The 18,059-nt window shown below is 33.9% G+C and overlaps 2 protein-coding genes across 2 annotated transcripts in view; one reads left to right on the plus strand and one right to left on the minus strand.

The window, feature by feature from the left end:
* Positions 1-17,004, minus strand: part of LOC134740761 (leucine-rich repeat and fibronectin type-III domain-containing protein 3) — a 44,576-nt gene extending 27,572 nt beyond the window's left edge. The window contains exon 1 of the mRNA XM_063673361.1: positions 16,227-17,004. Within this exon, the coding sequence (XP_063529431.1) occupies positions 16,227-16,229 (3 nt within the window). The 5' untranslated portion in view covers positions 16,230-17,004. The remainder of the gene's footprint in view (positions 1-16,226) is intronic.
* LOC134740762 (rab3 GTPase-activating protein catalytic subunit) overlaps positions 1-18,059 on the plus strand; it is a 50,075-nt gene that overhangs the window by 30,489 nt on the left and 1,527 nt on the right. Inside the window, exon 3 of the mRNA XM_063673362.1 lies at positions 17,113-17,365. Within this exon, the coding sequence (XP_063529432.1) occupies positions 17,113-17,365 (253 nt within the window). The remainder of the gene's footprint in view (positions 1-17,112; positions 17,366-18,059) is intronic.

The following is an 18,059-nucleotide window of genomic DNA, read 5'->3' on the forward strand; positions in this document are numbered from 1 at the left end:
TCAGTGTAAAGTATGTCAGAGAATTTAGAAACGTCATTGCAAGTTTAAAGACAGTTTGTAAAACAAATGTAAAGTATGTCTTAATCAGACAAAGCCTGATTTAAATTGTAATCCATAAATAGTATGTAAAACATAATTTTATAAGTCTGAAGAATGTCTTAGTTAAGTCTTCAATAATGTATGTCAAAATAAGTAGTCTGTCGAATGTAATAGTCAGATGGTCAAAGTACGATCACTAATAAATGTCACAATTTACAAAAATTTGGTTTTGGGGTATAGATGTCGCCCACTCCGCCGCGACTATCCGTGGTCATCATCCAGTTGCTAGGGCAGACCCCCGCCCCAGTTCTGAAGGAACTATCATGTGGTCCTGAAGGGACATCTTTTCATAATGACAGGGCTACTTCGTCATTTGCCCTGAACATTATTTTATGACATTTTTCGTCATAAATGAGAGGACATCAAAGGGACAATTTAACATAACAAAATACTGGTAGTTAGAGCAGCTGTATTTGATCCACTCCAATTTCCCAGAATACTGTAATTTTGTAGTATATTTTAGTAGGTATTCAACGAAATAATATTAACCAAACTATAGTTGTAGTCATTTTGAATCACCTTTCGGACCAAAATAAACCACGATCTTGCTCTGCATCGATCTAGCTTGGGTAAATCTCTCATTGATATATATTTTCAATAATAAAGTTTTTATGATAATATGACCTTGTATTTTTAAGGTCGAATGTGAAAATTACAGATATCTAGAACACAGAATGAAGTCGTCATACAGACTGCCAAGGGACAGGCAAAACAAATATTTCTTTTATAAGCAAATTGATTCTAAAATACTACATTATATTGTGGTTATTTGTTATGTTTTTCCCACAATATATTTTTCTACCAGTAGTGTTGCAAAGGACAAAATTATATTCAAAATCATAAATATGTCAGGTTTGTCAATGAGTCATAAATAAGTGTATGTAATACAATTCTAACAATCCCTAAACCCACACTACATCCTAGCTACCTCTATTTAAATTTAACCCATAAACCCATAATTTATACTCGTACTATGTAGTTTAAATAGCCATAAATATATCGGAAGCGAACCTAGCTAACTACTGTGAAGATCTAATGGCTTTGTTATATAAAAATTATAAACCTTGATCAATCCTACAATTCCCTAAACCATACAAATATAAACCCTAACCCTAACAGTTAAACTAACCAACTAATCTATCGATATAATTGCAAACTAACATCCCGGGATGTACATTTAATTTACTCGCGTAATTTCTCGATGTGCAATGAGAAATTCCTAGGCTACAGCTAACTAAGACGAGTGGAGACACCTCGATTTAGAACTGACCCCCTATTTCTCCACGTGGACCAGCATCAGCGATAGGGTTTGGGACAGCCGATGTAGGTCGGGAAAAAGGTAATGGGATAGTTGGTCTAGAATCTGGCTTTTTTAAGAAGTCTAGATGACAACCCAAATTGTCCAGACCCCAGGGGTTAGAACCTGTCCTTGTAAACCCAGGAACTGTCAGGGACCCACCTGATATTATCAAAATGCACAGTAGGAGAATTAAGACTGTCGTTGTCACCGTAAGGTACCCGCCCTATCTCTCCATCTGCCCAGCACTGTACTGGATCGGAATTAGTTCTCTCTACCCAATAAGTTATTTAAGAAAGCTGTGAGATAAATTGTAAAACTAACTTAAAAATAATATATAAAGTACTCCAACCAAAATTATTCCAGTGCTAAATATCACTAAAATAATCCAGGTCAAAACACTATATATATTAAGCACAATTAAAACATAAATTAATAAATTGCACTATGAACCAAACATGACTTTACAACCTTTAATAATATATTGATTTGTAAGTAAAATTTCACCAATATATTTACTTACATTAGCACTTGTCTAGGCACAAATCAACAAACAACTAATAATTACAATTCACTAAATAGTTTATAAATGACACTATGAACAAAACAAACTTTACAATCTTATTAAATTTATTGATTTATAATTTAGACCTCACTAGTATTATATCAAACACTAGCGCTTGTTTAAACCACAAACCAATAAAACAATTAAACCCACTAAATAAACACAATCTAAAATGCACTTCTCTAAAAATATTCAAGTTAAACCCCACAATAGATTATACCATATTATGCTCCAATCCGAACTCTACCAGCATCATAAGATACTAGCAAAATCTAGACCAGGACACAATATAGGTAACCTAAATAGACCTAACCTACACTAGAGAACTTCCTCCAACGCTTCGCGAATGGCCACCAGAATTCCCCGCAAAGGGGTTTTATGAAATCCCTTCCCAGATCCCGATTTCCCCGCTCTAGCAAACTCCTTGCACCCCATTGGTAACACCTAAACCAATCCTGAATTTCATGATTCCGTACTATCCTATACAAATTACTCTTTATTTCCTAATTAACATAAGGTCCAAATTGACCTACTTAATGGGTGTAGCCAAAACTATTCCTTCTCGTCGGTGGGATGTCTTTAAAATTTTTATTCTAAACGTCTTTGTTTTTCTATATAGACACATATTGTAGGGATACGCCCTTTTTTAATTCTTAATAATATGGTTCAATTTTGCATAGAATATTTTACAGTCATAACTTAACTTTTATCGTTACCGTGAAATCCGAGTTGGTATTTTAAACAAACACTTGAAATTAATAACCAAACTAACTTTGCACAAAAATTTATAACGCAAAAAGCTTTATGACATTGAAATAAAGTTCAAATTATTTTTAAAAATAAGTTTCTTAATATTTTGGTTTACTATATCAGCTAAACTCTCCAAGTGGTGTATCTAGAATTTCAAATAGCAAGGTCCACTTAAGATATGAAAAGAAATATAGCTGTTTGAATTACCGTGAGACACAAGAATGGAATTTAACCGACTCAAAATAGAACAATATTATGTTTACATATAATGCTAACATGGAAAGGGAGCCTCTGACATGTTACAATCGCCTCCCAAAATTTGCTGTAGCTTAAATATATTAATGATATATTTGCGAAAGTAAATTTTCGAAACAAATCAAAATAAGAAAAACAATTGTATTGAAAATAATGCATTTAGACTCTAATAAGAACCTTTTTTAACATTCTTCCCTTCTGTGTGTGCCTTTTTTTTTTGTTGCGGCTGTGTGTAGTGTGTGTTTAAACCAAACAAAAGAATGAACATTTCTGAAAGTATAAGTTTACAAGTTCAGTCATGTTAAAAATAAACAATCAAAAACGCAACCAGTTAATCTTACCTCACAAGAAAGTAGAAGTTGTGCTTGTAGTACATTTGTCCTACTCTTCTACCGATCCGAATGATACATACGCACGCTTCCGACTTTAGTCTACATTTTAACGACCAAGAAAGGAATAGAACGTATCTCTCTTTAAAGCAAGATTGAACCTTTTACCAAGGAGCATTCTATGCCACTCGAGGGATCACTATCTTTAAAAGATTTAATTCCAACACCGAAACTCATGACTTATATCCTCAAAACGCCTTTCCTAGTCTGGAGAATGTACATCATTAACGGGACGTTAAAATAAAAGATTAAGCTCTGCTTAACCCTTAGCTTCTATAATGAAGCGCCAAATAAATTAATTTATTATATTGTAATATTTTAAGAATATTGTAATATTAAAAAAAAAAAATCAATAAGTATGTATGAGTATGAGTATTGTATAAAACAAAAATCCAAAATAGTACTGACCAATAAAAAAGCACAACTAATCATTAAATTGATTCGAAATGAGTTAAATAATACATGTCATCTCTAAACATTTTCTAAACTCACTTCGCATTATGCTTTTCCATATGATGAAAGCACTATGACGTCACATTAATGATGGGTGTGTGAGTTTCTAGTTCTGATGTTGTGTGTAGTATAGAGATAACACGGCGGCAGCCTATAAATCTGCAAATATGCTCTTTTTTTTTAGCGAGCCTAACCTAACACCAAACTACCGTTTTATCTCTCTTTTGTAAAGTGTAATGTTTCAGTCAAAATGTCAAAAAGGTATCTTGATTTTAGTTTTGCTATTTTCTCAGGGCCCTGCACAAAGAAATATATTTCATGCAATAACTAGCGTGCACTATCTCATAGTTTAACATTCATCGTATTTATTCTTCTTCATTCTTTTTATTCACACATCCCTGAAAATCTAACAATACTTTGAATAATAAAACAATTGAAATCTAAAAAGTATTAATAATGTGTCAACTTTTATGAAAATTTACCGTTAGCAAACATACAATCAATACATCTATACTAAAAGTTTCTACTTTCTTTTTACGACTTTATTACCCATTTGAAAATGCTAATGGAATAAATTACAAAGTGAAAGTTTTAAATATAAAAGGAAAACTACACTACTAATGCATCTCCTTTCCATTAAAATATAATAACTATGGAGAGCCTAGCAAATTAATAATAAACCTTGAAATTATTTAAAATCAACAAAATTAAATTAAAGTTATCATAAAGGAACTACTTGATGTGATAATAAATTGCAATTACCAGCTATTGTAAATTTAATTAGATAATAAGTTACAATTACCAGCTATAAAAAATAAAATTGTAAATTTAATTGGATACTACTGAAATAAAATCTAATGTTTGTAATTTTAATTGAAATTCATTATTTAGTTTTAAACCTAACCTAATTATTAAGTTCCCGCGTAATTAGATCTAAATGCAAACACGGATTACCTAAGTCAAACTTGTCACTCAAAACCACTGAAAGTTATAACAAACTACCTGATCGTTTGAAAACCACGTATCCAAAACTATTTAAATCCAACTTAAAAATGAAAAACGTTTTTACTGTATTTAAGATACTCATAAGTATCGGCAGTACCTATATGAGTTATATGTAACTATATATGTTGTAAATGTTTAGATACATTTGAAAAGGTAAAGTCTCAGGGTAACTAAACGCGTAATTGTATAATATACAACCTGCAAATGTACCTAACCTAATTCTTACATACCACAAAAATGTAGAACTTTAAAATACTTATTATTTTATATTTTAAGTTATTTAATATTTCAATTTCTAGCTCAAAAAAATGTATTACGTTTAACAACCTTTGTTTACGCGCAAGAATATTAATAACAAAAGTTATAAGCTACTTCAATTACACTAGATAAAATAAAACAATAGCTCAATCGCGACCGAAAACTTACGCATGACTAAACCTACTTAAAGAATATCAAAAGTAAAAATAGACCCATTCATATAACGCCAAACGAACATGTGCAACAATTAAATATGTAGGTACCAATTCCATTTGTGCACTAATTTTATGACCCATTTCGTTCGTAAAGCCCGTCTATACAAAATAATCTATAAGTCAATGTACCTAATTATACCTTCCGAAATTCTGAAATAATAAAACAGTGTTAACAAGATTAAATATGAATGACATACAGTATTTGTAAAGGAAATAATTGATGTTAATGCTCAATCAAGGTAATATACAATTAATTACTATACCTTGATGAATTAAATAAACTATTTACGTAACCAAATTTAGTAAATCTATTAAAATAGTGTTATCCTAAAGCACTAAGCATAATAATAACATTAGCAACCCAAAAATATGTAAGCAAGTAATCTCAAAAATCTATTTGACTTCACACTAAAAGTTATTCCCTACATGGTAAAAAAAATAAAAACATTCAAACTTCTTTGACCGATAACATTTTACAAAAGCACACTCATATCATATTGCACTCAAGCCTTTGGCTGGCGCGTCGGGTTTTTTTTTTTGCTACTTCTACGAAGAACGAACTTAATACGATAACTAACTCAAATTTCAGTCAAGTGGCCGGCGCAACATGTTTTTGTAACCATTCTAACTATTCTCAATAACTTCTAAGAATGTCTCGAGTGACGTCGATAACAAAATGAACCATAAACATTCAGAGTTGTAACGTAATTTATTTTAACTGATTTCAACATGTTCATTTTACATACCCTGCTGTATTTAGGTATAATCAGTTTCGTAACACACTATTCTATTTTTTTTTCTTCTAATAATTTATATTAACTATTTGATAGGTAAATTAGAAATACCACTGAGTGACTAACCCTAGTATAATTTTAGGACTTTATAATACTACACTTTATTCATGTATGACAAGCAACGTATTGATAAAATTGTACTAAATAATGTATGTTATGTACTCATATATATATATGTTTATATTGTATATAAAGTCCGAAACACAAGATAGAAGGTTACAAAGTAAAAACAATACAACAAAGGTGAATTTATCCCTGAATAATATTCTATCCTAGATATATGTATAATTTCAATCATTTAATTATATTATGTGTAGTATAAAACCGAATTTTAACAAAAATAACTTTTAATTATGAAAACAAATAAAATTATAGAATGATGCCGTCCTAAATTTGCTACAAAATCAGTTAATGCAGATTACCTAAATACGTTTAATTGCAATACTATATAATAAAATTGCCAGTATTTTTAATTTTACTTTTAGTAACTGACAGAAACTACAAATATATCAATATTGTCCTAATGAAACCGTAATATTAAACGCATATTCCGAAAACCACAAAACAAACATAATCAATGCCAAGCAGATATACTAAAATATACGTAGTTTCATGTGTCCTAACTATCCCTATTTTAGCTGTTGTACCTAGGAATCGAACCCAGATTTTATTGATTATAATTACGCAACTGACTTCAATATAAATTCAATACAAACTAAGGCATATTAATATATACTTACTAACGTAAAAACGTAACGTAAAAAATATTTTGATCACAGTTTGATACACAAATTAATGGCAAAACGTAACTTGATATCATTTTACGCTAAATGAGACTTTCATGTTTAATTTAGCTAAGATGAATTAAAATATAAATATATCAGACTTGTGTCTCTAATTTCTAAAATCTACACTATACTGATAACTTCAGATCAAAAGATAAAAACAACAAAATCGCAATTTTAGACTATTTTAAGCATTAATACGTTAGTACGCCTCCCCATGTATACAACTTTAATAATTTTAGCTATCTACTATCAATATCCATTTAGAGCAATACTATGTACGCCTCCCCATATATACAACTTTAATAATTTTAGCTAACTACTTTCAAATAGTAACTTTAAAAATTACAAAATATATTGAAAATCTATTAATAACAACTACAACTAGAAGTTCTAATAATCGCGTAAAAAATATGTAAAAGCTATGACTAACTTGGCATTGAATACATACGCATAATTTTGTTATTAGAATGATCATAAAACCGTTATCAAATTAACGCAACAACTCTATTCCTTAATATGCTATCCGTTTTCACAGCAACAATTGTGTTGTTATAATCGACCGTTTACACAAATCAACTATAACAACAGTTTTGATCCAAAACAAGACATGTAACTCAACATGAAACTAAAACCGTTAATCAAAATAATAAAAACCAAAACAAATAATCTCCAGATAAAACAGTCGCGGCATAATATGAACGAATTATTATAAAATATAAACTATATTATACAAATTTATATTATCCTGGTCACGGCACCAATTGTAACACTCTCCCACCTGTCTCCCTAACTAACCCTAATTTACCCTACCTAGCTAACCCTAAATTTGTCTAAAATACTAAAAATTCCAATAAGAAAATCTAAAATTCTAAAAATCTTTAAAATACCGCAATCCGAAATTACCTTTACTAATTAATATAAAATAATGTAAATAACCTAACGCAAATCTAATTATATAAGTTAATATCTTGAATTGGATCAGTAAATTGGCCAAATGATCGTCTTGTGTTTATGTAGAACCCTTCGTCATAACCGTTAATAGTAACCAAAATCCTTTTCGCATAATAGGAAAGAGTTATGAATAAAACAGTTAAAAATCCTAATAATGTTAAGTAATTAATAAACCATGAATTATGTCAGTGTAAAGTATGTCAGAGAATTTAGAAACGTCATTGCAAGTTTAAAGACAGTTTGTAAAACAAATGTAAAGTATGTCTTAATCAGACAAAGCCTGATTTAAATTGTAATCCATAAATAGTATGTAAAACATAATTTTATAAGTCTGAAGAATGTCTTAGTTAAGTCTTCAATAATGTATGTCAAAATAAGTAGTCTGTCGAATGTAATAGTCAGATGGTCAAAGTACGATCACTAATAAATGTCACAATTTACAAAAATTTGGTTTTGGGGTATAGATGTCGCCCACTCCGCCGCGACTATCCGTGGTCATCATCCAGTTGCTAGGGCAGACCCCCGCCCCAGTTCTGAAGGAACTATCATGTGGTCCTGAAGGGACATCTTTTCATAATGACAGGGCTACTTCGTCATTTGCCCTGAACATTATTTTATGACATTTTTCGTCATAAATGAGAGGACATCAAAGGGACAATTTAACATAACAAAATACTGGTAGTTAGAGCAGCTGTATTTGATCCACTCCAATTTCCCAGAATACTGTAATTTTGTAGTATATTTTAGTAGGTATTCAACGAAATAATATTAACCAAACTATAGTTGTAGTCATTTTGAATCACCTTTCGGACCAAAATAAACCACGATCTTGCTCTGCATCGATCTAGCTTGGGTAAATCTCTCATTGATATATATTTTCAATAATAAAGTTTTTATGATAATATGACCTTGTATTTTTAAGGTCGAATGTGAAAATTACAGATATCTAGAACACAGAATGAAGTCGTCATACAGACTGCCAAGGGACAGGCAAAACAAATATTTCTTTTATAAGCAAATTGATTCTAAAATACTACATTATATTGTGGTTATTTGTTATGTTTTTCCCACAATATATTTTTCTACCAGTAGTGTTGCAAAGGACAAAATTATATTCAAAATCATAAATATGTCAGGTTTGTCAATGAGTCATAAATAAGTGTATGTAATACAATTCTAACAATCCCTAAACCCACACTACATCCTAGCTACCTCTATTTAAATTTAACCCATAAACCCATAATTTATACTCGTACTATGTAGTTTAAATAGCCATAAATATATCGGAAGCGAACCTAGCTAACTACTGTGAAGATCTAATGGCTTTGTTATATAAAAATTATAAACCTTGATCAATCCTACAATTCCCTAAACCATACAAATATAAACCCTAACCCTAACAGTTAAACTAACCAACTAATCTATCGATATAATTGCAAACTAACATCCCGGGATGTACATTTAATTTACTCGCGTAATTTCTCGATGTGCAATGAGAAATTCCTAGGCTACAGCTAACTAAGACGAGTGGAGACACCTCGATTTAGAACTGACCCCCTATTTCTCCACGTGGACCAGCATCAGCGATAGGGTTTGGGACAGCCGATGTAGGTCGGGAAAAAGGTAATGGGATAGTTGGTCTAGAATCTGGCTTTTTTAAGAAGTCTAGATGACAACCCAAATTGTCCAGACCCCAGGGGTTAGAACCTGTCCTTGTAAACCCAGGAACTGTCAGGGACCCACCTGATATTATCAAAATGCACAGTAGGAGAATTAAGACTGTCGTTGTCACCGTAAGGTACCCGCCCTATCTCTCCATCTGCCCAGCACTGTACTGGATCGGAATTAGTTCTCTCTACCCAATAAGTTATTTAAGAAAGCTGTGAGATAAATTGTAAAACTAACTTAAAAATAATATATAAAGTACTCCAACCAAAATTATTCCAGTGCTAAATATCACTAAAATAATCCAGGTCAAAACACTATATATATTAAGCACAATTAAAACATAAATTAATAAATTGCACTATGAACCAAACATGACTTTACAACCTTTAATAATATATTGATTTGTAAGTAAAATTTCACCAATATATTTACTTACATTAGCACTTGTCTAGGCACAAATCAACAAACAACTAATAATTACAATTCACTAAATAGTTTATAAATGACACTATGAACAAAACAAACTTTACAATCTTATTAAATTTATTGATTTATAATTTAGACCTCACTAGTATTATATCAAACACTAGCGCTTGTTTAAACCACAAACCAATAAAACAATTAAACCCACTAAATAAACACAATCTAAAATGCACTTCTCTAAAAATATTCAAGTTAAACCCCACAATAGATTATACCATATTATGCTCCAATCCGAACTCTACCAGCATCATAAGATACTAGCAAAATCTAGACCAGGACACAATATAGGTAACCTAAATAGACCTAACCTACACTAGAGAACTTCCTCCAACGCTTCGCGAATGGCCACCAGAATTCCCCGCAAAGGGGTTTTATGAAATCCCTTCCCAGATCCCGATTTCCCCGCTCTAGCAAACTCCTTGCACCCCATTGGTAACACCTAAACCAATCCTGAATTTCATGATTCCGTACTATCCTATACAAATTACTCTTTATTTCCTAATTAACATAAGGTCCAAATTGACCTACTTAATGGGTGTAGCCAAAACTATTCCTTCTCGTCGGTGGGATGTCTTTAAAATTTTTATTCTAAACGTCTTTGTTTTTCTATATAGACACATATTGTAGGGATACGCCCTTTTTTAATTCTTAATAATATGGTTCAATTTTGCATAGAATATTTTACAGTCATAACTTAACTTTTATCGTTACCGTGAAATCCGAGTTGGTATTTTAAACAAACACTTGAAATTAATAACCAAACTAACTTTGCACAAAAATTTATAACGCAAAAAGCTTTATGACATTGAAATAAAGTTCAAATTATTTTTAAAAATAAGTTTCTTAATATTTTGGTTTACTATATCAGCTAAACTCTCCAAGTGGTGTATCTAGAATTTCAAATAGCAAGGTCCACTTAAGATATGAAAAGAAATATAGCTGTTTGAATTACCGTGAGACACAAGAATGGAATTTAACCGACTCAAAATAGAACAATATTATGTTTACATATAATGCTAACATGGAAAGGGAGCCTCTGACATGTTACAAGACGAAACCATAAGGCTCGCACTGTCAAAAAGTTATCAGATCTTTTGTAGAGCCAAGCTTCTAACTCTACAGGCCCTAACTTCACAAACTCTACACCTTAGTTAAAATATGTGGCTTGGCCGTTTTGTTACATACAAAATAATTTATAGTGAAAACCTTTTTCACCTTACGCCCATGTGACAGTAGCGAAACGGCCTAGCCATATATTTTGATCTAGTCTTGGCAACATTTTACCTAAAATGTTTTTGGTGGGATCTTATTTACTGGAGCTAATATGGAGAGAAATTCGCCTGGACTTTTATGTAAACACTACAGTAACGCTATCATTTATCAACAGCGGTGAAAACTATGTAGCGATTTGCAATTTGCTCAAGTACGATGCGTACATATTCTTACGTAAATGAAACGGTCACTGTAACAGCACAGCGTAATGCGTTTTTAATGTTGTGCGTCGGGAGCGCCCCGGGCCCCGGGCCCACTGGTTCCCACAGCATCGCTGCTATCGACTGACTCTATCTCGCTTATCGCGGTCTGTCGATGTGCTGTTAATGTAGCCTTTATCCGTTGTGTTCTGTGCAGACTTTTGTTTTAAAACCTGTATGATATTTATACATATTTTGTTCTGTTTCTCGTCTTCGATTGATGTGGATTTATCCCGTCTAGCCTCTAGCACGAGTAAACATTTTACGATGTAGGCATGTACCGGTTTAGTTTACCTATTTGCTGTTTCATAAGCAGCAAGTTAGGGTATGCAAATGTGGAACAAAGCGAACAGCCGCCCGCTTAATATCCGGCGCCGCCATTTCTCGAAGCGCCTCGATTCGGTGCCGTGCCGTATTTGGCCTATTAAATTACACATGTTCTTTATGTTTTCCTACTGGCATTACCTAAAGCCTACCTAAACGTGCACACAATATTTTTTCTAAGACAGCCAGATTTTTTAGATTTTTTTTGTAGATTGAATGACTGTCAGTGAAATCGAAATCATCTTCATAAGAAGTGCGGCGCGCGGGGAATGTTCTTAGGATCCTAACAGCAGTGTTCTTAGGAATATTCATACAATATTATGCAACTGTTGTTTTTTTTATTCTGACTTCTAGGTAAAGATCTACAAATAATTATTTGCTTTGATTTTATTTATAATTTTAGTTACATAATTATAGGTCTAAAAATTCTCGGGCCTGTCTTTACAAAACTCAACTTCATTTCGTTTTGTACCTTCGGCCCTTGAATTTTAAGAACCCTTATTATGTAATGTACCTGTTGCACAAAATAGTATTGTAGATCTATTGAATTATTGATACGGTACGCCGGCCGTTCAGACTTCATATAAAATAATCGAGCAGAGGCGTATTTTTTTCAAGAATCTTAAAACGTCCATATTTAGGTATAGGTATTTACATATAAGAGTCCATTTTTTTATTTTCTTCGGTTGGTTTAAGAGCATTACGGCTTTAAGAAGGAACATTTCACTTTACTATAACATTACTATAATATAAAATTTACCTTAAGTTGTCAAACATATAATTTTCATTTACCGACTAAAGATCTGCAATCAAGCAGTCCCGAAATATTTTCTGAAATTTGAAAAACTTCCGCCCGAGGAATACCTAAATAAGTGAACTTCCGAAAAGTGCAGCAACTCGTCGTTAATTAAATAAGTGCTAATAAGCGAATATAACGTCGCCGATTTTATTGCTTCATAGCGCCTTATGTATTATGTACTCCGCATCCGCACCGGCCTCACATAATAACTAGGAATGGTAGGAATAGTGTTTCTTATAAAATTGTCGCTAGCAGCCGGCAATCGACAATCAATAGGCACACTATTTTTCTTATTCCCAGGGAATCTACATCTACACGTATGTTTCTTACGAGACAAATTAATTACCTAGTTGATATGATATGATAGCTAATTGCAGTGGAAAATAACATTAGTAACGGGCCTAAACTAAATGTGAGTGCACTAGTTTGGTTACGTTCTTTATTAATTCATCTTGTGTGATGCGTTTAGCCGAAGTAGCCGAACACAGTCAAAACACATAAGCATAATCGACATTCATAAAACTATTCTTTACTGATTTGTAATTTTAAATCAAATTCAGCCCAGCCATAAAACGAATGATGAAACGGAGGGTTAAATCGGTACAGCTGGCGTGAATAAGATGAAACCCCAGCGTCCCTTGTCATTTTATACTGCACTCACTTCTGTGAACTTTGCCTTGCTTTATTTTACGACAGGCATTTACGAGTATTTCACGTTCTCATATCTTGATGTTTTATCATCTCTAGCTGACGCGAGCTTCGCCGGCAGTATAAGCCTGGTGTAAAACTTAATAACGCGGTTTAAAATGCAGATGTGACTATTGAGAGCGCTTGAAGCAATCGAGACTATCGAGAGTCAATATAGCGTTTCTAACATATTTCCGATATCGCAAATACATTTTTTTCGAGAAACTACCAATCTGAATAATCTGGAGAAAGTTCGCGGTTGACGGAACCACGCGTGCGGCAAACAGCATCGCATCGCTGCGTCAAACTCCCACTGTAGGGTGTCAAATAAATTCAAAATGGGTAAAAAACGCGGCTGGATATCAAATAAATAGATGATAAGCATGAAATATGGAATCCTTTTAAAACGATACTTATCATTATAAATATGAAAAAAAAAACGACTTTACGCTCCCAATTTTATTATACCAAAAACCATATCCATCAGCAGATTCTGGTAAAACGAAAGATACCTTAATATGTGAGCTGATATTTAAATATTTTAGGGGAACGTATCCGTCTCCCTAACGGAAGCGACTCCTAAAACTAGTGCGATAAGGACAACGCCAGGTTAGGCAAAAAATCCTGCGTAAAAAAAAAAAGAGGTTTTGTATTCGACTGTTTCTTCCTCCAAAACTTAACCAAACGTAACGAAATTTTGAGATCTAAATGGTAATGATATTATCTATGTCGGGCTGTTTTGATTTTTAGGTTAATTGATGTCAATTCTGGTAAATTAGGCCGTTTTTGCGAATATTTGAAGTGCTCTATTAGCGCCTTAAAAAACAATAAAAGAAAGTATAACAGTCCGACATAGATATTAATATTAATGTGTTGAAAAATCATCGCTCTAGCTTCAAAAACCACGGAGTAAACAGTCGAGTACGTTTGTATGGAGAAATTACCACTCCTGTTGCCCTTAATAATCATTAAAAGCTATCCAGTACCCTAAAAGATATACAAAGAAAATAAACATAAAAACTCGTCAAAATTAAATATAACCTGGTGTACGCTGCGTGCACGAACGGAAAGCTAGCACATCCAGGAAAATAATATGAATCAAGCCTTGCTTGTGCCTATATCGCATATACCATAGAGTAACTTATACTAGCGCGGTACTGTCATGTAAATTTTGTAATCACAGTAAATTCACTGCCATCTATCGACACACTTTAAAACTAAAAATGAAGATTTATAAAAATACTATAAAATGTATTTAAATATGGATAAATGATTTTTTTTATTTGCATTAATTATTTTTATGATCTTGATCCATGTTGTTTCACTGATATGCGTTAAAATTGTTAAATAACAAACGAAACCGTCAACGCCATCTATACGACAGTAGGCCAAAGCTAGTAGCGCCCTCTCATCGAGAATCAAATTTTCTTGATTTTCGAGGCACGTTATTTTCTTAGACTGTATCCATCTATTACGGAGTTATATCTATCTTTGCATATACATACGTATGTGAGAAATTAACAAATAAAGGTTTATTTGATTTCTTTTAATTTCAATTTAAGGGTCCGTTATCTATTATAGTCGCAAAAATGTAAAATTGATAGATTTAGTCGCTGAAATTGTACACCTTTTGATACGTAATAGAAATAACAAGTACTGGTTTCTATTAGCACGTCTTCTGATCTTGCCGTTTTAAAGATCAATTTTTTTAAACAGACTCACTAATTAGTCATGTTTTTTTTTTCTGATGGACGTTTAGGTAAACGCGCGTAAAGCACTGATTTTGTCGCTCTTATTTGTAAATTTCGTAAAGTTTGGACTGCTAAAAATGGTAATTTTTTATTACACATATCCTGTACTCTGTACTTTGTATAATTTACCTCCATAATTTTTTGATTAATTTTTAAAAATTGACCCTTCTCTTCATATATTACCGGTGACCCACGCTCGCGACATCATTATTGAAAGGCAAGATGAGAAGACGTGCTAATAGAAACCAATACTTGTTATTAAGATATTACGTAACAAATCGTGTATAATTTGAACGACTAAAACCTATCAATTTTAAATTTTTGCTCCAAAATCGTTACCGGGCTCTTAAAAAGAAATGCGCGTGGTCGTGCGCCGCAGTAGTCTGTAGAAAGATCACAGCAATTATTAATGGTTTCCAAGATTTTCCTATTAGTGTAATTGTAGTCTATTATTTGCCTGACATGTGTTTTTATAGTTTTTTTAAATAATGTAAAAAAAACTTTTGGTAGGGTGCTGGCTATTAAAAAAGAAAGAAAAGTTTGATCATCTCGAAAACCACGAAACTATTACTATAAACCCATTATAAATATGTCAATTTTCTGGACCAGCCTAAGGTTGGTGGTTAGAAGATTATTCATTGATTACCGCGGACACCCGGTATGTTCTACTTCCTGTAGTTTTACCGTAAAGATATCTACTTAGTTGAATTTCATTCGTTTTTATTCTACTCCAGATAAATGAGATGTTTCAGATTTGAATGCAGCTCCCGTCTGTTTCAACGTAGATACATAGATACCTAAGTGCAGAAATGCGACCTCTCTTGGTCGCCGTATTTGCCAGCCAAACAGCCAAGCAGAACGTAAACACAGCCAATGTAAACGAATCCAGTGCACTTGTAAATTCGGACGGCCGCCGCAGCTTACTGATACTGATGGTTATGCGAATTTTAAATTGGGTGACTCTAGGAAAATGTTTATACATATGTAAATTACATTTCTATACACCTGGATGTAAAATTATGCCCTCGCAGCGGAGTACTTCTACTTCCGTGTGCATATTTTGATAATAACACAACTTTGAAGTGCTTCGGGCGAACAAACCGTGTCGGATGCTTATGTTCAGAAAGTGGGTCAATGTACGGAGAGAGATGTTCTCTAGTGTACCTCCGGGTTGAAATTTTACCTGCAAATCGTCCTTTAAACTAGTAGTATGCCCAACTTACCATGTCGCGTATAATCCTCACGGGGTAAGCAGATAATCCTTTGAAAATGGCCACTTTCGACGAACACTGTCACGTATATAAGAATATTTTATAATTTTTAATTGAATGAAATCACCGATAATTTGTCATCGTTGGGGCACAACAGTGGTAAAGAGGTCACTTTCGATTAGCGATCAGGAACCGGTGCGGTGGCTAGGCCGGCGGTAGCAGAGCCATGTTTGCAAGATGCAATCTCGGCAGTCGGCGGCGGACTGTGCGCCGGCGCCGGCCCCCACCAGCTCCTGACCTACACCGCTGCGGCCGCGCCGGCTCCGGTAAACAAACGGTTCACCGACCGATTGCGCGCGACCACGAGCCAAACAGCCTCCTCACCACTCCCAGTCATTTGTAATTCAATAAGCTAACGGTCCCGAGAGCGTTCGCGCGCTTAGCTCCCGATCAATGTGGGTCGTGGCACACAAAAGACGACCATAACTCGCCTGGCTTAATCGGCGTCAGGTGTAGGTACATTATGGCAACGGCGATCACGATACGATACCTTTGCAAAGAATTACAATCAATCCGCCGCGGTCTCTCGAGGCGGCGCTCGATGTGCGAAATTTGCATAGGTAAACGAAAGAGAAAATGTTTCGCAGCTCGCGTTAGTCGCCGAGCGTTCTTTAGATTTATTTAGGTGCTTTCTTTTCGAGGTCGTGCATTTGTCTACTCAAATTGGTTACAAAGTGAAAGTTAAAACGACGTTGGTGGAACGTGACAGTTGTTATTTAATGATCACATGTAAAAAGTCTTACTAACTAGCAATTTGGTTTTTTGTGTAGGTAATACCTACGTAGGAAGGACAGGTAGGTTACATTTGGTTTAACTTTCTTATTTTTGTTGTTAACAGAGTTGCCGAGGGGATTCCGAACGCGAGAACATGTTTGCTTCATCAAAAGCTACAGTTGTTGAACTGCTGCATCCAGCGCTCGCAAGAGTCAGGCGGGGCGCCCGGCAACTCCTCCGAGGACGAGTTCTACGACTGTTCGGAGGGCGAGGGCGCCGAATCCCAGTTACCTTGGGACCGTCCAGTCGGCAGACTCAAGCGCCTTGAAGACGCCACCCTTAAGAATGGAGCACCTCTCTATATTCCTCGCACACAGGTAATAGCAAATAAATAATAGCGGAGGATATAGCGGCAGCACTGCAATCTGATTGTACTTTTCACTCTCCTGTCTCGGACGGGACTTCGCCGCTAGGCACGATTTTTATATACCTACCTAAGTAACACTAAGTAGACTATTCTAGTCTCCTATCCAGCACGCGGCAAACCCCCGGATACCGACGGAACTTAAATTTTCCCTCCCATTTTGGGAAGTAGCCAGGAGCTGACTAGAGGATTTGATCAGCTTAATAGTTTGGCACAACTCAGTTGTCCGCACAAGGAACAATCGTTCCAAGCGGCGTAGTCAGAATCATAAAAGGCCTCCTTTTATCACCGCGAGGTCACTGTAAATTCAGTCCCCGCTATGGGTAATCAAGTGGTACCTATGTATATATTTTAAATCAAATGCAAATATGTTAAAGTAATTATTATATTAAACTATGTACCTATGTTAACTACAACACATCAACAACAACATTTTAAACCTAAAACAAGATTATGTAAATATTAAAATTGTGCATCACTTTTTAAAATAATGCAATACCAAGTTAAATATGAAGACATGAGTGTCGTAATGTATAGTTACATTACAGTTACATATATATTATGATAATGATGCGTCTTACGGCCGCTGTAATTAATTCAAATGGCTTTACTACGTGTCTAGTATTTAAAACGGATGTGATAAAAAG

Source organism: Cydia strobilella, chromosome 4, assembly GCF_947568885.1.
Source record: "Cydia strobilella chromosome 4, ilCydStro3.1, whole genome shotgun sequence".
NCBI classification, from domain to species: Eukaryota; Metazoa; Arthropoda; class Insecta; order Lepidoptera; family Tortricidae; genus Cydia; species Cydia strobilella.